The sequence below is a fragment of the Hemicordylus capensis genome, chromosome 3 (genome assembly GCF_027244095.1).
Source record: "Hemicordylus capensis ecotype Gifberg chromosome 3, rHemCap1.1.pri, whole genome shotgun sequence".
NCBI classification, from domain to species: Eukaryota; Metazoa; Chordata; class Lepidosauria; order Squamata; family Cordylidae; genus Hemicordylus; species Hemicordylus capensis.
The window spans coordinates 34,453,956-34,481,151 of record NC_069659.1 but is presented as its reverse complement, the minus strand read 5'-3'; the positions used below and the strand labels follow the sequence as shown (position 1 = coordinate 34,481,151).

Sequence of the window (27,196 nt, the reverse complement as noted above, 5' to 3'; positions counted from 1 at the left end):
TTTGCTCCCAGTTGTGGGCCCCTTTGATATACATTGAGGCAGGAAGACGAGAGCCACAACCCAGGAGCCAGATGGGTGGGGGAAGAAGGCGCCAGAGGTGGCGGTGTTGTTGGTATGGCAACGGCATCACCTCTCCTTGACCCGTCAGCCTGGTTCCAGATGTCTTGTGGGTGGGCGTGGGCGAAAGAGGCCCTTCCCGCGCCTGTCGGGTGGCAGAGAGTGTGGGAGACACTAGGAGGTCCAGTTGCAGGGGAGGACCAGCAGGAGGGAGGGCATGTTCTCAACTCCTGCCTGTGACTTCCAGCGGCATCTGGTGCACCACTGTGTGAAACTGGATGCTGGACTAGATGGGCCTTGGGCCTGATCCAGCAGGGCTGTTCTTATGAGGAGGTGAAGGAACCCCTTCCCTTCCGGAGTTGTCTCAGGGAGGCCAGTGTGGGCAGCTCGTGGTGCACCAGCAGTGCGTGGTGTACTCTTTTTCCTTAAGCTGTGTTGCTTCTAGGTGAGTCAGAAAGCCTGCTGAGACAAGTCTGCACTGGCAGGGCCTTGGACTGTACCACAACTGGAGTTCATGCATGCGTGTGTGTGTTCCTCTCTGTGTGTGCGTGCATTCATGCGCACTTGCACACACACACACACACTCTCTCTCTCTCACTCACTTTCTTCAGCTTCCTTTTCTGACACAGCCTGAGCCCAGACAGGCTGGCCAGAGCTACGAGGGGCCGATCAGCAGAGCCGTCGGGCCCTTGGAATGGGCTCCCCTGGACTGTCAGCCAGTGCTTCCACCTGGCCCACTTCTGATACTGGCCCTTGTGAGCAACTGCTGTCAGTGCAGTAGCACAGCCTTCCAGATAATTTAATCTCATGTCTCCGAATGATCTGGAGAGCATCAACATCTTTAGCTGATTGGAGAGAATCTGGAGTTTCTGGTAATCTTGCTGTTAAGCATTCCAGTTTTGACTTGCAGCATGACGACTTGTTCATGACACTAGAGGGCAGTATACCACTTCTTATGCTTTGCTGAAAGTTCAGGAATCGGCTCCGTAAACTTCTGAAAATCGCCATACCACCTTTTAAAAGAACTTGATAATTTCAGAAAACTTTTTCTAGGAACTGAGCTCTTCCAATATTGGGCTTATTATACTGGCGCAGTCATGCCAGTATAATTAAGTCTTTTCAACATAATGCCATTATAAGCCCTGGAAACGCTATAAGCTCTATGATGGCTTTAGAAATGAGGCTCCATGCACCTACCCTTTGCCTTGGTCTTTCAGCTGGACATTGGGCTGGGGAGGGATGCATCCAGGTAGACATTTAACAGGTGCAGTTTTCCTAATCACTACTTAGAGGTGCCCTTGATGAATTTCTGCCTGATGCATCTCTGATCAAGGCAAAGAGTGGGTACATGGAGCCTTATTTCTAAAGCCATCATCATATACCTGACTGTGCAAAGTATCTATCTATCTATCTATCTATCTATCTATCTATCTATCTATCTATCTATCTATCTATCTTTATACATACATACTTTATAGTTTATATGGCGTAGAAGTTAAGATAGTCACCTTAATTTGCAATTTCCATTCTTTTTAGAGCACGAATGAAAATGTAAAGCACCTTAACTCTCATCTTAAACCAAAGGTTTTACTGAATTAATGGATCCTATATAAGCACCATGCTGAAAGTGTATTCATTGAAATCAGCTAGAGCTATGGCGTTATCTGTTAGACAAGAATCGGCAAGTATATAGTAGAGGGAATCAATTGGCTGTTTGTTCCTTGGGATAAGAAACTATCTGGCTCATGTGAGCCCTATAAAACCTTCATTGAGGTTTGTTAAATTTTGCCCACAGTTTTACAAGTAAGAAAAAAGAAATGCTTTCCAAAGGTTTGAGAAACTCTACACTTTTAATGTTGCATCTCTGTGTATTTCTGTATCCTGTGGCCTTGTCAATCCCAAATAGGCATATTCTAACTGTGAATGCTACGTGTGTGTGTGTGTGTGTGTGTGTGTATCTACAAGCCTTGCAGTGTTTCCCTCACTGTTAAATGACTGCCCATGGTTTTTTAAATGTTCACCAAACTTGCATGTGGATCCAGCCACGTGATAAGCACCATGTGGGCCTAGCTTTGTTCTGGTGAGATAATTAATTTGTTTGTGGCATTCACTTTTAAACCTTCCCCAAAAGGTGGAATCCCAAAAGGATGTGGCTGATGATGGGAGGACACCTTTTATGCATGAATTGAATGGAAATGTAAAAGAGGACTGCTTGGAATATTGTCTACTATATGGCACAATGTGGCCTAAATGCTTGCTGCAACATAAAAATCTCTATTCATAACCAAGAGGCTTTGCCAGCTGAAACTGACTTTACTACAGAGCCTGACTACTCTCAGAAGGGTCAGACAGGGTGGCAAAATGCACCTTATGCATTCCAGACCACTATTTGGAAAAAGAGTGGACCTCAAATTTGTGTGTGTGTGTGTGTGTGTGTGTGTGTGTGTCATAAAATTCAGTATTGCAAGCTGCACTCAAGAATTTGCATGTTCCCCATTCAGGATCTGTTTAGACGTCCTTCCAGATTTAAAAGGTGATGGGGAGGCGGGGGACAGCATGGTTATTGTGCGCAAGAACTTTTTAAAGGGAAAAAACTAGGATAGAGTTGTAAGCATGCACTGGCCCCTTCTGAATAGAAAACTAGCCGGAAAACACGTGTGCCTAGCACCCTACTTCCTAGCCCACACCTGAATTTGTGCTCTGACTGGTGTGTTCTGTCAAGGTCTAGATTCAGCCTGAGTGAGTTGTGATTAAGTTTCATTGAATTAAAGTTAATTTTAATCGTGATTTTGACTGTTTTAATTGGTTTGCCCACCACCTAGAGATTTATATTAGGTGATATATATATGTAAGAAATGAAATTAAATAAATGGAAAACAATGGTACTTCAGTTAGTTATGACTAAGGGCCTCACCCTTACTGCTCAGAGAAGCTCAACTGCTATCCTGAAGTTTCTACAGACTAGAGGTGGCCAATACATACCCACAGCACTCAAATTATTTGAAGCCAAGCCGCTGGTGCAATTACTCTAAGGTGCCCAACCAGGACTCCCTCCAATTTTGCCTCACTAGAACGAGTTCAGTCAAAATTTGTAAGAGCGGCCCTACAAGTGCCATGGTGTTTCTTTAATGCTAGGAGAGCTGGTCTTGTGGTAGCAAGCTTGACTTGTTCCCTTAGCTAAACAGGGTCCACCCTGGTTGCATATGAATGGGTGACTAGAAATGTGAGCACTGCGAGATATTCCCCTCAAGGGATGGAGCCACTCTGGGAAGAGCAGAAGGTTCTCAAGTTCCCTCCCTGACTTCTCCAAGTTAGGGCTGAGAGAGACACCTGCCTGCAAGCTCGGAGAAGCCGTTGCCAGTCTGTGAAGACAATACTGAGCTAGATAGACCAATAGTCTGACTCAGTATATGGCAGCTTCCTATGCTCCTATGAAATTGGTATGATAAAGGTTGAGGCCCGAGTGTGGATGTCCGTTCTTAACCTATGGTTTAAATGGTCCTTCAGCCCTTGGGGCCTGGCCTCTTTGACCCTGCAGGACAATTTCCAGTCCTCTTGGAAAATGGGCTGTCTGAACTTAAGTGGCTCTACTAGGCTTCCCCCCTCCTCTCCTACTTGCTATGGGCGATGGCAAGGAGAAAATGGCCATCAAACATTGGACACTGAGCACCAGGCCAACCTAGGGAAACTCCAGGGAAAGTATTAGATACTCTGCATCTCCCGCTGCATACCTGACACAGTTGGAAATCCCAAGCCACAGCAGGGCCTTCACTCTCTCCCGTTGTCATGCCCTCCCCTCCGCTGTTTTAGAAGGCAAATACAGAAAGATTCCAATCATGGAGAGATTTTGTCCCTGTGACACTGAGAAGGTTGAAACCACAGAGCACATACTCCTCTGGTGCCCTTTTTATAGAGTCAGTCGTGCCAAGCTTGTGCTTCCACTACTCCTCAAATTCCCTGGTCGCCCAAGCCAAGCCGACACATGGATGTTGCTATTGAATAACACTGCCAAGTTCTGTGCGGCAGCATGGAAGATCCACCAGGCCTTGATTCCCAGCCCATAACTATGTATTACCTACTGACTTATTTTACCTGCTTGCCCAGTCTTCCCAATTAGATTGCTTATTTTATTTATCTTGTGTTAGACACTTCATTTTATACATATTTTATGTTTGTATTCTGTTCAACATTGATGCTTGTAGTCGTGCTTCGCTCTTTTTGCATGTTTTACTGCTCGAATTAGGCTTTTAGGCAATTTTGCTTTTTATTCCCTTGTATCCTTTTTATACCTGTTATGCCTTTTTATGCCCAGTTGGGCCTGATAATACTATTTTAATGTCCTATTTCATACCTAAGTACCTTTTAATGGTCTTCATATGTCTTTTAATGTATCATTATGCATCACTTCATGTTACACTTTGCATTGTAATTAACTCCTGTATCTTATGCTGGGCTGTGACCATAATAAAGATGATTGATTGATTGGTTAAGGGCCAAACTACACACTATATTAAATGCATAGTTTGGCCATTGTGTAATTTATTTTTCTGAGTGAAATTGCAGCCATGGGAGGGAACAATTCAGCTTGGGACCACAGAGTATTGGAAGAGAAGGGCTCTGTTCCTGCTGCAATACAGATAGACTGCTCTGCAGTTTCTCGGAAGGGAAGCTCCCCTTGACACCAAAGGGAGCTTCCCTCCAGTGTTCCCTCTAACAGGGATTCCCAGATGTTGTTGCCTACAACTCCCATAATGCCCAAATAAAAGCCAATGCAGCTGGGGATTCTGGGAGTTGTAGTCAACAACATCTGGGAATCCCTGTTAGAGGGAACACTGCTTCCCTCTCAGCCCCATTCCCCTCGTTTTTATCAGAACTGTGGTGGAATGAAAGGATTAAAGCTCTCCTTTCCCAACGTTGTGGTCCTAACCTGGATTGGGTTCCCCATGGCTGCAGTTTCCATTTAAATAAACAAGCACATGAGCTGAACTACACTTTAAACATAGTGTGTTGTTTGTGCTTTAGTTTCCAGCTCAGTTTAGCTGGATTAGGGCCTAATTTTATCTGTCTTGATGAATCGGGATTTTTCTGGTCCTTATGTGTAGCTGATTTGGGTCAAGAAGGGTCCCTGCTCCATGTCCATAATGAATGTCTTACTTCTCTCCTGACTTTCTGAGGGGAATGGCCTCACCAGGATATGAAATGGGCACAGTTAAATTTTCCATAAGATGATTTAGTGGATGGATATGGTTCCTATTCAGTGTCTCAGTGACAGCTAGTGGAGTGCAGCCCCTGCTAACTGAGCAAAGAGGCACCTTTTTAGTGGTGGTTCTCTTTATTTAGCAAGAGTGAGCAACTGGCCCTATCCGTTGCCAGCATAGCATCCCTCCAGTGACTGTTGCTGGAGTCTATCTTATGTTCCTTTATAGATGGTGAGCCCTTTGGGGACAGGGATCCATCTGATTTATTTATAACTATGTAAACCACTTTGGGAACGTTCGTTGAAACGTAGTATATAAATATTAATCGTCTTTGTTGTATTTGTATAATGGCTAACACTGAGCCATGAGCAGGGAAGTCCCTCATTCAGACCACCTACATTGCTTGTGGCTTGGCCATAAGTGACTCATGGCCTTGGTACCTATTCTTTAAGCCAGGGCTTGACAAATCTCAGGCGTCGGGGCGCTGTAGCGCCTAGAAATCTAACCATGGTGCCTAGATTAGGATATTCAGAGTTAGGGTTACTTAATAAAATCTTTTTTGCCCCAGGCAGCTCTGTTCCTGTTTATTTACTACCCCTCCACATTGTCCGTCACAAAGTCTAGTGATTTATTTATTTATTTATTTATTTTGTCAAGTGTCCATTGTCTGGCTCCTAAATCTTTGGGCTAGCACCTCAATCCAAAAAACAACAACTGCCAAGGACTCCTTTAAGCCTCACTATCTGCTCTGTAATGTTTGGGTACATAATGAATACCTTCCTTCCCTCCTCACTTTCCTTGGGGAATGGTCTCACCAGACTATGAAATGGGCACAATGATATTTCCTATAAGATAATACTTCCCATAAGATAATATTATTTCCAAGAATACTATTGCTCTGTTGTAATGCAATACTGGCCTGCCTCACAGTATTGTAAGGAATAGAGAGAGTGTGTATATTAAGTACTTAGAAACTTGAAATGCAATATCTAGAGGCTAAATATATTTTCATTACCATCACCACTGTATCTGAGTTGGCAAGGATTTCCCCCTCCCATCAGGTTGGCAGTGATACTGGAGTCTCAAGATGTTTGCTCTAGAAGCATTTCCTGGCAGCATATTTGCTCCCTGCTTGTGGGCACAATGTGGTCTGGATTGGGTAGTCTCATATGGGGGAAGCTGGCTGATGGAACTGGGGCTGTGTTACCTTTTGGCCCCTCTCCATTTTGATTCTTAATATTTATTTATTTATTTGATTTATATACCACCTGACTCTGAGGCTCTAGGCGGTTCACAACAGTAAATACAATTTAAAGGTTACTAAAAGCCAGGCTAAAAAATGTGTCTTAAGGGCTCTTTTAAAGGCTGATAAAGATGTTAAGCCTTAAATATCTATAGGGAGCGCATTCCATAGCCCAGGAGCAACTGCAGAGAAGGCCCGCTCCCGAGTCGCCATCAGAGCTGGCGGCATCTGGAGGTAGACCTCTCTCGATGACCTTAATAATTGAGATCATGCAGAAGAAGGTGCTCTTGCTCTCCCAGGTAACCTGGTCCTAAGCTGTTTAGGGCTTTAAAGGTAATTACCAGCTGCCTAATGGCGCTGCATGAAATGACTTGACTAGCAAACCAGAGGCTGCCACTTCAAATCCCTGGTGGTATGTTTCCCAGACCTATATCGGGCAGCAGCGATCTAGGAAATGCTGAAAGGCATCATCTCATACTGTGCGGGAGATGGCCATGGTAAACCCCTCCTGTATTCTGCCAAAGACAACCACAGGGTTCTGTGGTCGCTAGGAGTCGACATCGACTCGACAGCATGCTTTACTTTACCACCACTTTGTATTTTGCCCGGAAACCTATTGGCAGCCAATGCAATTGTTTTAAAACGGGCATGATCTGGTCTCCCCAAGAAACCTTGGAGACCAGTCTAGCTGCTGCATGCTGAACCAACTGAAGTTTCTGAATGACATACAAAAGCAGCCCTACATAGAGTGTATTGCAGTGGGGATCACGCTAATTTAATTAGCACCTGCTGTTTTTAAGCCATTCAGTTGGATAAACTATAGGTAATATATTGGAATTTCAAAAAACCATCACCACCTTGCTGTTAAGTACAGTTGTCATTCTGTATATGACATGAAGTTCTCATAGCTATTCTTTCATGTGTGTTCAGCAGAAATGGTGCCTTTCTGGATGCATAAATAGACACAAACTTTATTTTCTCTTTAGGCACCACCTTCCATGGTCAATAATGAACAACGTCAGCATGCTGAACACATATTCTTATCATTTAGAAAATCAAAGTCGCCATTTGCTGTTTGCAAGCATATTTTAGGTAAGTCCTAATAATATTCTCAGTTGTTTGGCCTATCACTGAAATATGCAGGCGTCCATTAAGGCACGTGATTTACCTCCCTTAGGGTTGTATGCTGTTCATTGGCATGCCAGCTTGGATGGCTTTTTTCAGGCTTCGACTCGGGGATCTAAAAGCTATTGATCCCTGGAAGTAAAAGAACCGGGAGTGTAAAGGTTCTGCTTCTCTGCCAGCTGGGCATATCCCTGCTAACTGGGCAAAGAGGCACCTTTTACCATGGTGATTCTCTTTATTTAGCAGGGGGAGAGTAACTGGCCCTATACACCCCTAGCACAGTGCTTCCAGTGACTGTTGCTGGTGTCTATCTTGTGTTTCTTTTTAGAATGTGAGTCCTTTGGGGACAGGGAGCCATCTTCATTTATTTATTATTTCTCCTTGTAAACCGCTCTGAGCCATTTTTGGAAGGGCAGTATAGAAATCGAAATAATAATAATAATAATAATAACAACAACAACAACAACAACAACCACTTTAGATTGGGGACAGTTCTGTCTAGAACAAATTCGCCTAGTTGCACGTGGCTGCTTGACCTGTTGGACTGGGAGAAGCCAAAGTGTTCTGACAGAGTGGTGGCTGTTTGCATCTGCTTTGGGAAATGCTTATTTCATGTTGATTGTTATCTTGGTGGATTTGTGTGGAAAATGTCTAATTGTTATAGACTAAACAAAATTTTGAATTTCTCTAACAGAAACTAGTAAAGTGGACTATGTCCTTTTCCAAGCCGCCACGGTGATCATGGAAGCAGTTGTACGAGAATGGATTTTGTTGGAAAAAAGTAGCATTGAGTCACTACGAACATTCCTTTTAACTTATGTCTTACAAAGGCCTAAGTAAGTACAAAGTATTGTCAAGATGTTTGTAAGAAAGCCTGAATAAAGATCCTGGAAATGTAAACATTCTTGTTCAAATTGGCTCCATCCATTCAGCAGTAAAGTGGTTACTATTTTACAGTTGATAATAACTGTAAAACTCTCTCTCTGCTTCTCGAGACACTGGCTTGAAACTGGCATATAAATTTAGTGAAGAAATTATATCATCTGCTTTTCATTCCAACCTGGATTTTCTAAATATTTCTATTCATCTCACTTTTCTCTTGCAACACAAAAACTCAAGGTTGCTAACAAAGGAAATATAAAACAAATGGATCTGTTTAGAAGTTTGTCCCAGTGGGGATCCTGTAGAGAATGAGGGGCGGAGTCCAAAGGGCAGAGGGAGAGAGAACGAGAAAGGGGAGGAGTGAAATGGAGCCATAGGCTTAATTAAGAACTTTGAGAAACAACAGAAACCTTGTGTTTATAAGGGAAGCAGATACAACCCCTGTTTTGACCCTTCTGTAAAGGTCCTTATTCTCCTCCCTCCCTCCCTCCTGTAAACTGGCAGTCCAGTAATAGAAATATTGGGGATTGAGGTGTGGTACACGAAGTAAAACAGACAGAACATAAAAGAGAGTGAAGACTGAGGGAGCTCAGTTCTACATGACTGGAACTCATTCTCATTTTTTTTTTTTTAAAGACTGGTTCAATAGAATCTTCGTTTCAATTCACAGAATGTCACTTACCTCTCTTTTTCTGTGCTCATGTTTGATTGCAGTGTGTTCCTTCTCCATCTTTGTATTTTAAAATATTCCAGCTGTTCAATTTCCAGATGCTGTTCTCATACCACATCTAAAGAGATTAAATGAAAACTTGTCTGTCTACCAAATTTGGCACCAAAATGAATTTTTTCCTCCCATAAAAAGTACTTGTAATATATTTTCAGCAAAGTACAAAGATAAGCAAGGTACACTTGCATTTTACAAGGAAAAGAACAGTGTAACTTCTGCAACCTCTGTTTAGGACCAGGCTGCCAAGAAAAGAAAGGAAATGGAAAAGTGACATTAGAAAGTGTTTGTACAGATGTTACTAGCACTCTGATTCTAAACACATTTACTTGGAGGCAAATCCCATTAGTTCTACTGAAGTTTGCTTCCAAGTAAAGTACTTTAAGATTGCAGCCTTAGTGGTAATAAATAGCTTGTATTTAATGGTTCATATAAAATCCAGTGGATATCTTAAGCACACTGCAAAGTGAGTTAGAGGAAATGAACATGCTGTGTGTTCAGTCTAATGGAGACTGAAGATGTTGAACCTCGGAGTATCATGAAATTGACATTCATCCTTCTCAAAAAATGATAGTGATTGATCAAATCACTTTCTCAGCAGGCTTCAGAATCTGCTACATTAGATACAGACCTTTAAAAGACATCATCTTTTATAATAAACCAGACACAGATCTTTAAAAGACACCAGTTCCAGATATATTAAAATATAGGGGAAGCCAGGGGAGGAAGCAGAGGTGACATTTTTGCATACAAGGTAACACAGTGCTCTATAGCAAATAAGGTATAGCTCGTTTCTGTGCATCGTTCCTTGGAATTACCCCCTTGTATTCAGTGAGACTTATTCCCAAGTGTGTGTTAGTCTCTTGGAACGCCTGCATAAAAACGTGTATTGTATTCTGTTCTGTGCATGCTTTCAAATGCTACGTGTGGACATGACACTAGAGATGTAGTAAACTCTTGTCTGCAAAAGCCCATACCTTCATCAGTATGTTCTTCAAGGTGCTGCAAGACTTTGGGTTTTTTTGTTGCAGCAGACTAGCACAGTAATTCTTCTAGAATTTGTGACTTTAAAAAAAATCCTTAAGTTAATTATATCCATGTGAGGCAGACAGACTCTACATAACAATAGAACTCTGCTTCTGGGCTAGATTCAGGGTGCTGGTCTTGACCTGTAAAGCTCTACATGGCTTGGGGCCAGGGCCCTCTGCTCATCATCTCAGACCCTGCTCATGGCACCGCCACTAACAGAGATCTGGTTGGTGGGGACTAGAGACAGGGCCTTTTCAGTTGTGGCCCCTCAGCTTTGGAATGCCCTCCCCGAAGAGCTTTGCCATGTTTCCTCCCTTAGTCCCATGTGAACAGCAGTTGAAAATGGGAGATGGGCGCTGTGAGACGTCCAGTGCTGTAACGCAACCGATCCCGGAGAAGTCGACGGGAGCCCCAGGGAGAGTTCTCTTTTCTTTGTGAAGGGCAGGGCGCCCAGGAGTGTTCTTAAAACAACAACAACAACAACAAACAATTAACCCATTTTTTTTAAAAGAGGCTTTTTAATGTTTCATCTGCTGCTTAATCTGGTTGGTTCTTTAGTTTTTATAGCTTTCAGTTTTTAGCTTTTTAAATAACTTTTAATTTGAAACTTTTAAAAAATGTAATTTTAATTGTGTTTTTTTTGCCTGGTCTTTTAACTTGTTTAACTTAAACTGGTTAACTTTACTAGTCTTACGAGCAGCCCCGAGTAGTAGTGTACTGGAGGGGGTCAGGTTATAAATATTTTAAATAAATAAAATAAACTTGGTTTTTAATTCTGCCCTTCCTCCAAGATTCTCAGAGTGGTGTATGCAGTTCGCCCTCTCCCACATCTTATCATGACTTAAATGGTGTGAGGTCGGTTAGGTTGAGAGTTGGTGACTGGCCCAAGGGCACTCATTGAGTCTCACAGGTGATTGGAAGTTTGAACTTGGATCTGCCTGCTTCTAGTGCAACCACTACGCCACACGGGCTCTCAATTTTTTAAATATGTACTATACTTCTAGCCTGCCTTTTACTGTCACAGCTCCCAAGATACATTACAGTGGACTGTTTCAGATGTCACACAGAAACACAGTTTAAAGCTTGGTTCAGCATGACATCTCCAAGCTTCTAATGCATGTGCTCCACTCTCCCCTGCCCATGGAAGCTTCCAAGGAATTCTACTTCTGATTTGGGATGGAAACCAACCAGACTTGGCAATAATGTCCAAACTAACTCATCTTGGTTTAACCAATGCTCCTAAAATAAACCCAGGGTTTGAAGTGGCCTTCTGGATCAACACAATAATGAGACATTAAAATGAGTTCAAATTATAGTCTAAAAATGAATCTAAAAAATAGTAGAATTGCTCCAAGTCAGATCATTGGTCTATCTAGCGCAGTATCATTTAGATCAGGGGTCCCCAACCAGTGGGTCCTCCAGATGTTGCTGAAATACAACTCTCATCATCAGTTATTATTATTTATTATTTTACATTTATATCCCGCTTTTCCTCCAAGGAGCCCAGAGCGGTGTACTACATACTTGAGTTTCTCTTTCACAACAACCCTGTGAAGTAGGTTAGGCTGAGAGAAAAGTGACTGGCCCAGAGTCACCCAGCTAGTTTCAGGGCTGAATGGGGATTTGAACTCGGGTCTCCCCGGTCCTAGTCCAGCACTCTAACCACTATACCACGCTGGCTCTCTTGTGGCTGGAGATGATAGGAGTTGTAGTTTAGCAACATCTGAAGGACCCACAGGTTGGGAACCCCTGATCTATGTTGAGTTCCTGTGAGTTTTCCAGTGATTCAGACAGAGGTCTTTCGCAGACCTATCTAGAAACCCCAGGGATTGAAACTAGGACCTTTTGCATGCAAAGCAGTTGCTCTTTCACTGAGATACAGTGGTCTTCCAGACACAATAGCAGTAGAAGAATCTAATAGCGGCAAGGTAGACGACTTGAGTGCCCGTGGAGAAAGACTCAACTCAAATCAGTCAGATTACAATATAGAGTGCATCTGAAGATCTCTGCACAGGCAATACATGTGGCAGTGAAATGATTCTTTTCTATTCGTATTGCATACGCGAGCTGCAGTGCAGCTGATCACCTCTTGACCCTTGTCTAACATGGCTTATACTATCCGACCGGGGGGTTGTTGTAGAAGGCCTGGTAGATATTATAAATGCTTCTCTGAAGAAGGGCAGGGTGGCTCCTTGCCTTAAGGAGGCAATTATTAGACCTCTTCTGAAGAAGACTGCTTTGGATCCCTCTGGGTTAAGCAACTGTAGGCCTGTCTCCAACCTTCTGTGGCTGGGCAAAGTAACTGAGAGGGTGGTGACCTTGCAGCTCCAGGCAGTCTTGGAGGAAGCTGATTATCTAGAACCATTTCAAACTGGCTTTCAAGCGGGCTATGGGGCGGAGACTGCCTTGGTCGCCCTGATGGATGACCTCTAATTAGGAATTGACAGAGAGAGAGAGACTTTGTTGTACTTTCTCTTTTAGATCTCTTGACGGCTTTTGACACTGTTGACCATAGTATCCTTGGACCACCTGAAGGTGTTGGGGGTGGGAGTCACTACTTTGCTGTGGTTCTACTCCTACCTTTTGGGCCAATTCCAGATGGTGTCCCTTAGAGACCTCAAAATCTGAACTTTTATATGGTGTCCCCCAGAGCTCCATTTTTTTTCTCCCATGTTCTTTAACATCTACATGAAACCTCTGGGAGAGATCATCAGATTTGGTGCAGGGGGTTATCAGTATGCTGATGACACCTAAATCTATTTCTCCATCAGGAGAAGGCATAACCTTCCTAAATGCCTGCCTGGATGGGCAGTGATGGGCTGGATGAGGGATAACAAACTGAGACTGAATCCAGATAAGACAGATGTAATTGTGCAGGTTCAGAACTCAGGAGATGATTTTGATCTTTTAGTTCTGGATGAGATCACACGTCCCCAGAAGGAATGGGAATGCAGCCTGAGGTTGCTTCTGGATCCAAACCTCTCCTGCTGTCCCAGGTTGAGGCAGTGGTCACAGGTGCTTTTTATCAGCATCGGCTGCATCCATTTCTTGAAATAAACAACTTCAGATCAGAGGTACATATGCTGGTAACCTCCAGACTTGACTACTGCAATGTGCTCTATCTGGGGCTGTCTTTGTACGTAGTCTGGAAACTGTGCTTGAATGTGTCAGCCAGGTTTGTCTCTGGGTCATCTTGGAGAGACCGTATTACTTGTATACAAAAAGAGCTAAACCGGCTACCAATCATACTCCAGGCAAAATACAAGGTGTTGGCTATAACATATAAAGCCCTAAACAGCGTAGGCCCTGGATATTTAAGAGAGCATATTCTTCACTATGAGCCCCACTGCCCATTGAGAACATCCAGAGAGGTTCATCTGCTGTTGCCACCAGCTCGTCTGGTGGCTACGCGGGGACGGGCCTTCTCTGTTGCTGCCCCGAGACTCTGGATTGTACTCCCTGCTGAAAGAAGAGCCTCCCTATCTATGACAACTTTTAATAAGTCTCTAAAAGACTTGTTTTTTCACCCAAGCTTTTTAACTGGACTGTGGTTTTAAATCGATTTAAGGCTTTTATTTTAACCGGTTTTATGTTGTAAACCACCTAGAGATGGAAGTTTGGGGTGGTATACAAATTTGACAAACAAATAAGTTATATTGATGCAAATAAATAGTAGGTTTCTACAGTTTAATTCAGCCATACGGAGCCTATCTGTGCTGCATGCAGTAGCCCTGAAAGTTCTAGATGTGGAACTTCTGAAAATTGTCTTGAATGCACAGCTACATCTAAATTGTGTTCTTGCGGCTGGTGCCTTTCAAGATGCAGCCATTTGTTGGCATAATGCTCTAGGAGTAGGAATGGCCAATTAGCAGTGATGTCTGTCCTGCCACCTCCTACTCGCTCTTACAGCCCCCTCCCCTCCCTGTGCCAAGATGGAAGTGGCAAGCAAGTAGTTTGTGCTGTGGCTCTGGTTTGAGCAAAACTGCCTTTCAAGGGGCATTTTTATTTTATTTATCTGTTTATTTATTTGTTTTATATACCACCTGACTCCAGAGGCTCCAGGTGGTTCACAAAAACAAGGACAAATAAGGCCGGCTATTAAAACAAGAATTAAAAGAAATCTAATACTTTCAGAAATTACAAGAATTAAACAATCTAAACAACAATTAAAAACTTAAAACTCAGAAATTACTAAAAGCCTGGCTTAAAAAATGTGTCTTAAGGGCTCTTGAAGGCTGGTAAAGATGATAAACCATGAATGTCTATAGGGAGTGTATTCCATAGTCTAGGAGCCACAAAAGAGAAGGCCCGCTCACGGGTCACCACCAGATGAGCTGGTGGTATATGGGGACAGACTTCTTATGCTGGGAGAGACAACATAGGTGGACATGGTCCAGACCTCATAGGCTGAAGAAGTTGACTGTCATGCCATGATTTAAAAGAAATGCCTTTCCATAATTGTATTCTGAACATGTGTTGGAATTGCTATACGAGAACTGTGCTAGACACTCCTAGTAGACCAAAACTTCAGTTAAAGTGCTGGGGCACAGATAGGATTACCAGTTGTGCTGATCTTTGATTGTAATAAACTGAATTGAATTGATTACCAGTTGAGTCAGCCTGGTTTACTCCCGTAGCTCCAACAGCAGCAGGGTTAAGGGTTTTACTTTGTAAATGTTAGAGCGATTGCCTTGGTCAATGATGCCGAAAACCTAATTTTTAAACATTATATTCACAGCCTCCAGAAATATGTGCGGGAGCAGATATTATTAGCAGTAGCAGTAATAGTGAAACGAGGGTCCTTAGACAAATCAATTGAATGCAAGAGCATTTTCCATGAAGTCAGCCAGTTGATAAGCAGCGGTAACCCTACTGTGGTAAGTTCCTACATTTTAACTGTATTTTAGCCTAATTGCACAAACATGTCCTCACAGGCTTGGATTTCTGAACCTTCATCCAGTTAAAGTCACAGGTCTTCGCATGCAGCAGAATATGGTGAAAGAGTGTACTCCTTAGACTGCAGCTAACAGATTACATGTTTCAATGCTTCCCTTACATTACCAAAAAAAACCCCACTTCTCTGCAAGTAGGAAACTAGCAGAGCAGGTTGTGGGCTCAGGTGGATTTTCCTCATGTAATTTGCTAGGTTTTCACTTGCAGGGGTTTCTTTTTACATGGATGTGTGTTCAAAAAGTGGCATCCTCCGCCTGCAGACAGAGTAGATGCAGCCTACTGTACCAGCTGCCCTCTCATTCTTTCACAGTCTAGGAGGTTTTTCATAACAATGGGTTGTATTCCTTTACTTGCTCCGATAGACAGGACTGGTCTCAGGTGAAAAGATCAGGTGACAGGAAACTAGCCTGCCCTCCTTACCTAGGAAGCAGCAGGGGTGGGAAAGGAACCCCCAGTTCCTTTCCTGTCTTGCTCCAAGCAAGATGCCTATTAAGTAGTAAAATGGAGAGGCAACTGTCTGCAATGCATTTTGCAATCTTAGTATGGCCTGCTACCCAAGCTAAATTTGTATGCTTTCTAAAACTGTGAACTCAAATCTGATACTTAAATATCATAAGTGATTGTTTAATCATCCTTGCAACTTTTTATAGTCCCCAGTTAAATTATATGTGATAACTTCATTTAAATGTTGGAATTGAGGCACTGGGCTCTCTTTGAAGAACCACAACCATTCGATATCAAAGTGGATTTTCCATTAGCTGGCAGTGATTCCCTCACGCTCAGTTCAGTTTACATCTGTCCCTCGCTGTGCCTTGTCTGTGGTTCAGCTGTTAAAATTGTCTGAGGAAAGACCTTTTCCATTCCCCGGGGAAGTGATGTGGTTAGGCAGGAGTGGTGTGAGCAGGCACAGAACTGAAAATGGTAATACAAAATTTACTCGTGTTACATTCTTAGAATCAATGAGGAAATATCCTCCACCCTCTCATGAAGCTCAAAATAGATTTCCAGCACCTTATTTCCACTTGTGCATTTAGTTAGATTCCATATGCTGTGCCACAAGATAAGGTTTAAAATAAGGTTTCCATTGTGGAAATGAGTTGCTTTCGTTAAAGTGGAAGAACTTGAAATGCTTATCTTCAATGATTGCTTGTCCAGAAATTAGATGTTTTTTAAAAAAATTTCCACATGAAATCAGTAGGAGCTGTTGGTGCTATATTCCTTCATAAGGACAAACCGAAAGATGTATAGTGAGAGTATTGCAATCCATGTCACATTGCCTGCAGTAGCAGAGATATTTATGAAAATCATAGCTCAGGGAGATCAAGAGAGAGCAACTCAGTTCATTTTGGTGTTTAAATCCAGGTCTGTGTATCAGTAGTCTGTTCTGTGTAATAGACAACATTAAAAAAAAGTGGTGGATGAATATTGTGTGAATGTATGTGTTTAGTGCAATAAATGTTCCTTCTGAAAATCATTGGAGTCTCTTAAAAATATAAGTTGTTGGAAGACTAGAACAAGATGGGTGTTGACACTTTCACTCCCCCCCTCCCCATTTAATGTTTGTTAAAGAGAATGCAGGAGCCTTAAACGTCCTGTATTCCACAAGCGGGTGTGTTGTGTGTTTGCTGTCTTCCATGTGCCTCTTCTTCCAGTATAGCTCAAACTCACCTCAGCCTTCCCTTCACTCTTGATAGACTCAGGAATTCTAGCTGTATGTATTTGTCCCGTTACTCTTGTAGAATTTGTCTTTCAACTCATTGCTAGCCATGTCTGAGAACATATCAAAACATCAAAGTGAACAAAACCAAATAATCATTTATCATTTTTGGATTGGGGTGCGTGTGTTCATCCACATGTGTTCATGGTTCATCATGGCTTTGCAAATAACTGAATGTGTGTGTCAGCTTATTCTGCTTCCTAATTATTTTTTCATTTGGTTTTTGTTCTATTTAGACTCACTCACTTGGCCTTTTCTCTATCTCAGCTGATAGAGAAGGGTGTGTCTTCTTTAGATAGGGGGTTCGTGGGTTCTCTCTTGCTGGAGGTCTTCAAGCAGAGCCTGTACAGCCATCTGTTGGGAACACCCTAGCTTTGGATTTTCTGCATCAACCAGAGGATTGGATGAGATGGCTTAAAAGTCCCCCTTGAGTTCTAATTCTGAGGAGGAGTAAAAAAGTTTATTTATTATTATTTGCTAGCTGTCCCATATTGAATAATTCTCTGGGCAGTTCACAACACAATATTAAAACATCCAATAAAACACATCAAATCACAACACACTAAAAAACCAACAATAATTTAAAAACTTGGTTTTTTTAATCAGTTTTTAAAAGCCTGATTGAACAGAAAGCACCTGGCACCGAAAAGAACAAAGTGATGGTGTCAGGCAAACCTCACTGGGAAGGCTGTTCCACTAATGGAGTGCAACCACTGAAAAGGCCCTCTTTCTAGTAGCTACACGCCTCACCTCGTTTGGCAGGGCCACTTGGAGCAGGTCCGAGTCAGGACATGGGGGCAAGGCGCTCTTTTAGGTAACCCGGTCCCAAGCCACTTAGAGCTTTAAAGGTTAAAACCAGTACTTTGAATTGGGCCTAGAAACGAACTGGAGCCAGTGCAGCTGATGAAGCACTGGTGTAATATATTCAAAGCACCCAGTCCCAATAATCTTACAGCACTATTTTTCCCCAGTTGCCATTTCCAGACCGTTTTCAAAGGCAGCTCCACACATACATACAATACACTGCAGTAATCTAAGCAAGAGGTTACTAGAGCAAGAGTAACTGTGACCAAGCTGTTTTTATCCAGGTACAGTTGCAGTTGGCACATAAGCTGAAGCTGATAAAAGGCGATCTGAGCCGCAGAGGCCACTTGAGCCTCTAGTGACAAGGTTAGATCAAAGAGTACCCTCCAGATTGAAAACCTGTTCCTTCAGGGGGAGTGCAGCCTCAACTTGAATAGGTTGAAACATCATTCACCCAGGCAGAAGAACCACCAACCAACAGTACTTCTTTCATGTCTGGATTGAGTCTCAGCTTGTTCACCCTCATCCAGTCCATTACTGCGTCCAGGCACTGATGCAGGACACTCACTGCCTCACCTGCATCTGATCAAAAAGACAGATACGCTTAAGTGCCATCCACATACTTATGACACAGGCCAAAACTCCAGATGACCTCTCCTAGTGGTTTCATGTAGATGTTGAACAGCATAGGGGAAAGAATGGGGCCCTGCAGAACCCCAAAGCACAACTGCCAAGGGGTTAAGCAGTAATCCCCAGCACCACCTTTTGGAAATGGGCCTCAAGGTAGGAGCAGAACCACTTCCAAGCAGTTCCTCCCATACCCAACTCGGCCAGCCTATCCAAAAGGATACCATCGTCAATGGTATTGAAAGTTGTTGAGAGGTCCAAGAGAATTGACAGGGTTGCACTCCTCCTGTGGGATGATTCTCTCCACACAGATCATTCTACATGGCAACCAAAGCAGTTTCTATTCCAAAGCTGGGCCTGAAGCCTGTTTGAAATGGATCTAGATAATCTGTTTCCTCTAAGAATGTCTGGAGCTGGTCAGCCACTACACGCTCAAGTACCTTTCCCAGGAAACGAATATTGGCCACAGACCTATAGTTGTTTACATTCTGTGGGCCCAGAGTAGGTTTCTTTAGGAGTGGTCGAATAATACCTTTCTTCAGCAAAGCTGGGGCCATTCCCTCTCTCAATGAGACATTTAGAACCTGCTGGACTCAGGTAAAAATTCTCTCCCTTAGATTTAATAAACTATAAAGGGCAAGGGTCAAGCATGCATGTGGTCAGCAAAACTCAATTGAACACCTTGTGCACATCCTCAGGCACCAATAATTGAAACTCTTCCAGTAAAACTGGACCAAGTGGTACTCTGGCCCCCTCTCCCAATGACACTGCATCAGCTGTAGAGTCTAACTCCTGGTGAATGTGAGCGACTTTATCCTCAAAATGCTGTACAAATGCACCACAGCATTCTACCGAGGGTTCTAATACATCTTGCCCAGAGCCAGACTTCCAGAGGCCCCCCACGACCCAGAAAAGCCTCACTGGACAATACTGAGAGGATATAATGGTGGACGAAAACCCCCATTACTTTTGTTCCATCACTGCCACAGAATGGGCTCGATAATGATCCTCTAACCCTTGTTTGTTCAGACTCAGCCCGAGTTTTCCTCGACTTGCATTCCCACCATCTCCCAGCTTGCTTAATTGCCCTCAAATCAAGTGTATACCAAGGCACTGCACTGGCTTGGCTTTGCATGAGAAGGTGCTTGGGAGCAATTGTGTCAACCATCTGAACCATCTCTCAGTTCCAGAGATCAACTAGAGCTTCAACAGGAGGGCCTGCCATACCAGCTGGAAAAATCCCCCAGAGCCCTCAGGACTCCATTGGAGTCCATCAGTCTCCAGGGTGGACCATTTTAAGAAGTCCCCCACCCTTGCAGAGTAGTATAGCTGCTGAAACTCTAAACCTCAGAAGGAAGTGATCTGACCATGACAAGGGCACAGATGACACATCCACCGCTTTCAAGTTGCCATCCTCCTGCCCATTCGAAAAATACAGATCCAGAATGTGCCCCAGTTCTTGTGTTGTGCCAACAACATGTTGGGACAGCCCCATGTTTGTCATGGTGGCCATATAGGTACATAGATATGATGAGAATAGATTGCTATTTGGATTGTGTGTAATCACTGGAAATAATGTTATGAGCACTCATGATAGTTTGCATGCTGCTTGCAGTGTGTTTTCTGTATCTCTCTTCTTCAAATGCAGATCCTGTGGTATGACTGTGGAGGGACAGATGAGTCCCACATGACCACATAAGTGTGGCTGAAGGACATTTCCCTCCCCGCCCCCCAATTGGTCCCAGCCAATGGAAATTGAAGCTTCCATTCTTATAAAAATAGTATGAGAGAAGTGTAGGATCAGGCCTTTCTTGCCGGTTTCTTTTCCCTAATTTCGGTTTTGTCTTTCAGGAGATCTATAACAACTTCTGATAGGCTAGCCTGTGAGGTTGGAATGAGGGGAGGGCACCTTCATGTGAAACTCTGTTGGACCAGTCTGGTAGCAGTAGTATAACAGTTGAAGAGGCACAAAATATGACAAAATAGCACTCTGTGGTTTCTTTCTTTCTTCAATAAAGACTCTATCACGATGAGAGCAGTGATGGCTAACCTCTTTTCTCAAGGGGCTAATCTGTTCTCCAGACAGTGATGTGGGGGCTGGAAGTATATCTTGCCCCATAGACTCATCCCTCTCACCAGGGTGTCAGTTTCCAGAACAAAGTTGGTGCCATGTAATAGAAATATTATGGAGCATGTGAGCACAGGTGCACCATTACTCTAGAAAATGTAAATTAGCATACATGCTACATACAGAATCAAGCAGAAATTTATCAAACTGTGGAATGTCTTTCTTCCATACAATCAGAAGGCTTTTAAAAAAATTTATTTTATTTATTTATTTTTGCTTCCTTACCATGGAAGCTGTGGGCAAACATTTTACCATACCTTGATTAAAGTTCAGTAAAGCTATCAGAGGTCATATACATTTTACCTCTGGGACCAGATCCAGCCTGCAGGCTGTCAATTGACTGTTCCTAATCTAGAGATTTACGTGTGCAGCTGGGCATTTCAGTTTGTCCAATGCACCCCTTGATGAATTACAAAGTACATTTAACAAAGGGGAGTTAAATTTAAAAATAAATTGTGTGTTCCCTAAAACACGGATTCCCAGATGTTGACTACAACTCCCATTATCCCTAAATGTTCCCTAAAATGACAACTCCCATTATCTCCAGCTGCAATAGCCTTTCCCTGGGGATTTTGGGAGTTATAGTCAACATCTAGAAACCAGGGTACACTGGTTGGGAGGGATTAATAGACTGATATATACGCAGACGCACCAAGCACAGAAGAGTGTCAGGGAATCGCAGCCTTACTTTTGGTACCTTTTTTGCATTATAACCTTTACTCATCTATGATGGATGGAACTTCTGCTTAAAAGCCCATGACTAATTTTAGTCCACTTAATTCATGTTTTCCACAACTGATTCCAAGATGCTGAGGAAATGAATGTGGGATAGACTTCTCTTAACCACAAATGCCTGCAGTTCTTTGGCAGTGAACCCTGGTACAGAATACTCTTTCTGCTTTGGCTATTTGAAGGATTCCCTTTTCTGAGATCTAGAGCACAGATACTGTGTGTGTGTGTGTGTTCAGCAGCCTATGGAGCTGCCTTGTATTAAATATGGAAAAATAGTCTCTCCAAGCTCCTCTTCTAAAGTGTTGTGTGAGCATGCACTTCTGGAAGGCCTCCAGAAGAGGGAGGTTAAATGTCTTAATAGTGGATTATGGAAAACTTAGAACTTATTGAAATATAGTATTTTGGTAAAGGATTGTTGGGATTAGATAAACTAAACAGGGATTTTCCCTGCTAAAACCAGTGTTCTAGCGGGGGAGAGGGGGGAGGTTTTTTTAAGTCTTTGAAACAGAACAAAAAGTGTCATGTTGGATTTATGAGAAGCTGAATTTGTACCATGGATAAAGCTGCAATCATGAAGCAAATGGCATTCAGTAGAAATTTCATATAAAGAAGCTGGTTCAAGATTTGGGGGTTTTTGGTTGCCTTTTAACTTCATGATAGTGAGTTCAGATGAAATTCCAAACTATGGCTTGCTGCTATAGAAAATAGCCTTGTGTTTGCATGTTCCTGCCTCGCCTCGTGTGCTCTGCTTCAATTAATTATGTGCCCTTTAGCACAAACCTTCATTTGCGATTATGCTAAACCAGTAAACCATGCTCTGCACTCACCTTCTGAGCCAAGATAGCAAGCCACAGTTTGAAGCTGATGTGCAATTTTGGTTTGGAAGTGCAAACCATAGTTTGTCCATTCAGGTGTAATGGCAAGCTATGATCGATGTGCTAGAGGAAGTCTCAGAGGACCACCCCAGTTTTTATTTTATTGTTTGAAAAAATGGATTTTGAAAGATTTCCTTTTGGAATTATGAATACAATATTTAAGGAAAAGGTGTTCAGATATAGTCATATAAGGAAAGGTATTCTGGCCTTTACTCTCCCAAGCTTCTTTCTTGCTTTTAGATTCCGCCATCTTCTAAAGTTAAAGTAAAGTTGTACCGTCGAGTCAGTTCGACTCATGCCGACCACAGTGCCATGTGGTTTTCTTTGTTAGAATACAGGAGGGGTTTACCATTGCCATCTCCTGAGCAGTATGAGATTATGCCTTTCAGCATCTCCCTATATCGCTGCTGCCTGATATAAGTGTTTCAGCGGGGATTCAAACTGGCAACCTTTTGCTTGCTAGGCAAGTTACTTCCCCACGCGCCATTAGGTGGCTTCATCTTCTACAGCATGTGAAAGAAACGGGTCTATGTTTTGAAATATACCAGATCAAGAAATAAAGGTAGAGAGGCTTGTCTCAATACAGGCAATTCAGTTTTCATAAGTAATTAAAATGATAAAAATGAAGGCTCAGAAGAAGCTGAAACTACTGATAGTGATACAGCTCTTCTAAATGTAATAAAATAAACATGATCAATGTTATGAGCAAAGCACGTTATACATAATAAATGCCCCTAAAGAAACAACGTGACTCTAGACCTGTAAAGGACACTAGGAAAAAAAAGTATGGCATACATTTCAATTTTTCCCCAAATTTCCATTTTTTTCTATGGAAAAACATGAGGAAATCCAAGGTTTCCAGAAATTTCACATCTCTCATTGTATCTGCTGACTTATATTTCTGGCAGACTCTTTTCTGGCCGCTCTGTGGAGTACCATCTTCAGGGGTGTTCTGTAGACAGCAACTCTTCCTCTATCTACTGCCCCCTTTCCCCTCTTTCCATACCACCTACCCCGAACATCTGTGGTAGAAAGTGCTGCCTTTGTGGCTAGTTCTGTTCTATTTCAGGCTGCCTCTAGAAATCAGCCTGTTGTTAGTCCTCTTGACCTCAACAATAAAACAGACTAAATAGTTATTGAGGGGTAAATAACACCACGAAAAGGAAAAGCTGCTCCAGAATTTCTTGGACATAGCACCTTTGCTCCAGCACCATTGAAGTCTGTGGGAGTTCTGTCATGGACTTGAATAGCAGATGGATTTCACTTCCAAGCATCTAAAGCAGGCTTTCCTTACTAGTGTGCCACAGAACACTTGCTGCTGTGCTTTGTGGCTGTCCTAGCTGGGTGCACAGGAGATCAAAGTCGGCTCCAAGCACGGGGAGTTCAAACTCCCCGTGCTTGGAGTTTATGCACCCCATGAGAAACCAGGCAGGGCTGGCCAGGCTAGGTGCACTTCAGAAAGAAGTTTGCTCCAAGAGTGGGGAGTTTAAAATCCCTCCTTGTTCCTTTACCGGTGCTTGAAGGAGCGTGTCAGATATAAACGTGGGGGTTTAAATCCCTGCATTTGAATCAGATTCACTCTTGCGTGCAAGATTCCTTCGAAGCTGAATTGTGCCTTTATGGACTGGGAATGGGGCTCCTCCTTTCTAGTGCATTAAGGAGCAAGTTCGTGCCAAGTTCAGGGTGTTTAAACTCTACAATTTGGAGCTGAGGTACCCAAGTAATTTTTTAAAAAGATATCCCCCAATTTTTAGGAGTGGGGGTGTAGGTGTGTCTCAGATACAAAAAGAGTGGAAAACACTGATCTAAACAGTGCACGTTAACCCCAGATATACTAACAAAGTAAACCTGGCCCTTTTCATCTGAGAGAGGTTGCATAAGGACAAGGATTTAAACCAAGAGCCACTTGTTTGAAGAAGCAGTTCTGGCAAATGTTTTTGCTTCCAGAATGCCCTTGTTTCCAGAGCTCCGTTGTTTCACAGCCTCTGCTTCCTTCTGCTTGTATTAGTTGCTGCAAGTATCTCTTCAGCGATGTTATCAAATACTTCCTGTGTTCCTAGGCATCAGTTCACAGCAACAATATGGATTTCACAGAAGCATTTGGGAAGAACAGCAGCCCTATAAATCCTCTCTGCAGAATCTGAGCATGATTTTAAGACAACAGGATTACTTTCGTCTGCTGCAATAACACAACTGTGAAGGCCCTTTCCCCTAAGTGCACTGCTTGCTTCACACTTCTAGGTAGAGAGAGACAAAAGAGCAGCATTCTCAAATGGTCTTTGTTGGTGTTCTGTTCCAAGTAGTATACACAAAGGCTACTAATCCAAGTCAAGTACCGCTGCCCGAGATGCACATGTCTGATAGAGGGACAACAGTTTTAGCGGCTGAAATTAATTCTCTGATCACATTCTGTGCATTGGACAGGTGTGCAGTAGCCCCTGTATTTTCCTAAACAGTCTTTGAACTCTTATCCCTTTCATCCTCTGTAACCTAACCACTCTCAAATAAAGTGGTGGATGTATTCCACCGACAGCCCAAGACACAAGTGTGAAATCCTTTCAAACATTCATTATGGCTTTAACTTTGTTTGTGACATTCTTTTTGAAGGCATGACTCACAGTGTGCAAGAGTGCAGCTCCATGCAATAATATTCATAGTCTCTGCTATTTCTCAGTACAAGGTTACATTTTTCTATATTTTTCCACAAACTGGCTTTTTTGGGTGCATTGGATCTTAAATACATTTTAAAATAAGAACTACTATTGTCTGGGAGCACTCTGCTTCTACTGGGTGTCTGATTGCCCCGTTAATCTCTCTTAGCACATTCTCATTGATCTTCTGTTAGAGCAGCTGAAAGTCTCTTTTAAGCATGGCAAACTTTTATAAAGTATATTCCTGGTAGTAAAGCCCAACTGGGGTAAGTGCCAGGCTATTCTAAGAGACAATCCGCTCTCCAAACAAGAGAAGTATTTTATTTTGTCAGATGGGGTTATTGTTTGGGTATGTAGTTCGTTCATGTGGTGGAAACTAATGAAATTTCTGGTGAGTGAGGCAGACTAGTTTCATGAGGTCTACTCTTTACTGATACGAAGCTAATCTTCCATCTCCAGTTACACCCAACTAAAATTTTACTTTCAACCTGACAAAGGCGTATCTAGAGAAAATAGTGCCTAGGGCAAGCACTGAAATTGTGCCCCCTGTCCAAACATCTGACACCCATCTTTCAGATGACTTTACCATAATATCAGCTGAAAAATACAAGTCAAGCTCGTTAATCTTTTAATATTTCAACAACTATTTAACAGTGGACGTAGCCAGACCAAAAAATGCTGGAAAACTACAAATTTCAGTATGCTGGGGCTCATGAAATACCTAAATACTATGTGAAGGTGTACTTGGAAAACTAAACGGGAGTGCCTGTCTAATTCTCTACTATGCATTGTAGCATCACTATTACATAAGTTTTAAAAATAAATGGAGATTTTGACTTTTCCCAGATATTCTGAAAATAATTAAAGGATATGCAGAGTAAACTGTGTCACTGCTTGGAATATATTCTAGTATTTCAGAAAGACAGTTAAAATGAGAGAAAGCGCAAGAAACTCCCAGTGGGCCTTAATACTAAAGATTTCACACTGATTCAAAGACAAACTCACCATTAATAGCCATATTATTAAGACATCACATTTAATTCACTTATCACAAGAAGCAAAGTAAAAGCAAATGAATACAATCCTAGCTCATAAGCTTCAGCTCAGTATTCACAAGCCCTGATTCTCTGTACATAGTACCAATCTGAATACATGTACAGTGGCTTATATTATATTAAATTTAAAAAACTTTTTTTAACCTGTAGCCCCTTCAGGGGGCTTCCTAAAGGCCGGGAGGGGGTCTGCAAAGGTTAGCCCCTCTAGGGCTATTTGAACATGTGTGGTGGCCATTTTTAAAATAATTTTTTTTTAAATGGCAGCTGAAAACAAAATGGCCACTGTGCATGCTCAAATGGCCTCTGCGGGGCCTGGCATGGCCTAGGGCCTCACAGAGGCCATTTGAGCATGCGTGGTGGCCATTTTGTTTTCAGTGGCCACTTTTTAAAGGTTTTTAATTTTTTAAAATGGCGCCCCCCTTCAATTGGCGCTCGGGGCACATGCCCTGCCTGCTCCACCCTAGATACGCCCCTGCAACCTGATGATCAAAAGCAAACATTTCTGCTGACTTCTAGTGTCTGGGATTTCTGTTCTGACAGTGAGGGAGCTTGGCTGTAATGTACACAGGACAGGGCCTTCTCAGTTATTGCCCCCAGACTTTGGAATGCTCTCCCAGTGGACATCCACTCCTCAGTCTCCATCACAGTTTTTAGAAAGCAAATGAAATCTTGGCTCTTTACCCAGGCTTTCATAGGAATGTTGTGTTTTGTTGCTGCTGCTTTGTATTTTATGGTCTATTATGTATGTTTTTAAACTTTTAATTAGATTTGTGTATTCATATTGCAATTTAATATTTTTATTCTCTTATATTGTGTTAAATGTTTTGTAAGCTGCCTTGAGATTGTTTTAACAAAAGGTGATATTAAAAATTAATGATTGATAAATAAATAGTCTAATTAATGGCACAATAATAAGGCTTCCACAGATTGGCTTGGTGCTGATGTAACATTGTCAAATGTGATTATGGTTAGACCACTGGAAGTTGGCTGCAGATTTGTGCACTTCCATCCCTAGTCTTTGTTATAACTATTGTGTGGCATTATGCTGGCATTGGCATTGGCACTGACCAAGCTTTTCCTTTTAGCCAGGGTTAATATGGATTTGCAAACCATGGTTACAAAGTATCTCTGGTTAGTGTTAATCATGGCCAGACCTTAACAACTTTTCTTTGAATTTAGAAGCCAGACAATGGACTCTCGACAAAATTACTGGACTTCGTGACATATATTATTTATTTCTTATTTATTTATCATATTTATGTATCAACTGGCATCTGGCATTGTACACATTTTAAAACAACAAATATAAAACAAACAAAACGATTTCACAGAACAAAAAAGTTAAAGCAATTTGACAGGATAAAAACAATTAAACAGTTCAGTTAAAAGCTTGAGA

General features: G+C 42.4%; 1 protein-coding gene across 3 annotated transcripts in view; it reads left to right on the top strand.

The window, feature by feature from the left end:
• XPO4 (exportin 4) overlaps positions 1-27,196 on the top strand; it is a 124,876-nt gene that overhangs the window by 34,243 nt on the left and 63,437 nt on the right. For all 3 annotated transcript variants that reach the window (XM_053311016.1, XM_053311018.1, XM_053311017.1), the window contains exons 2-4: positions 7,485-7,590; positions 8,318-8,459; positions 14,997-15,135. In XM_053311016.1, coding sequence (XP_053166991.1) covers positions 7,485-7,590; positions 8,318-8,459; positions 14,997-15,135 — 387 coding nt within the window. The remainder of the gene's footprint in view (positions 1-7,484; positions 7,591-8,317; positions 8,460-14,996; positions 15,136-27,196) is intronic.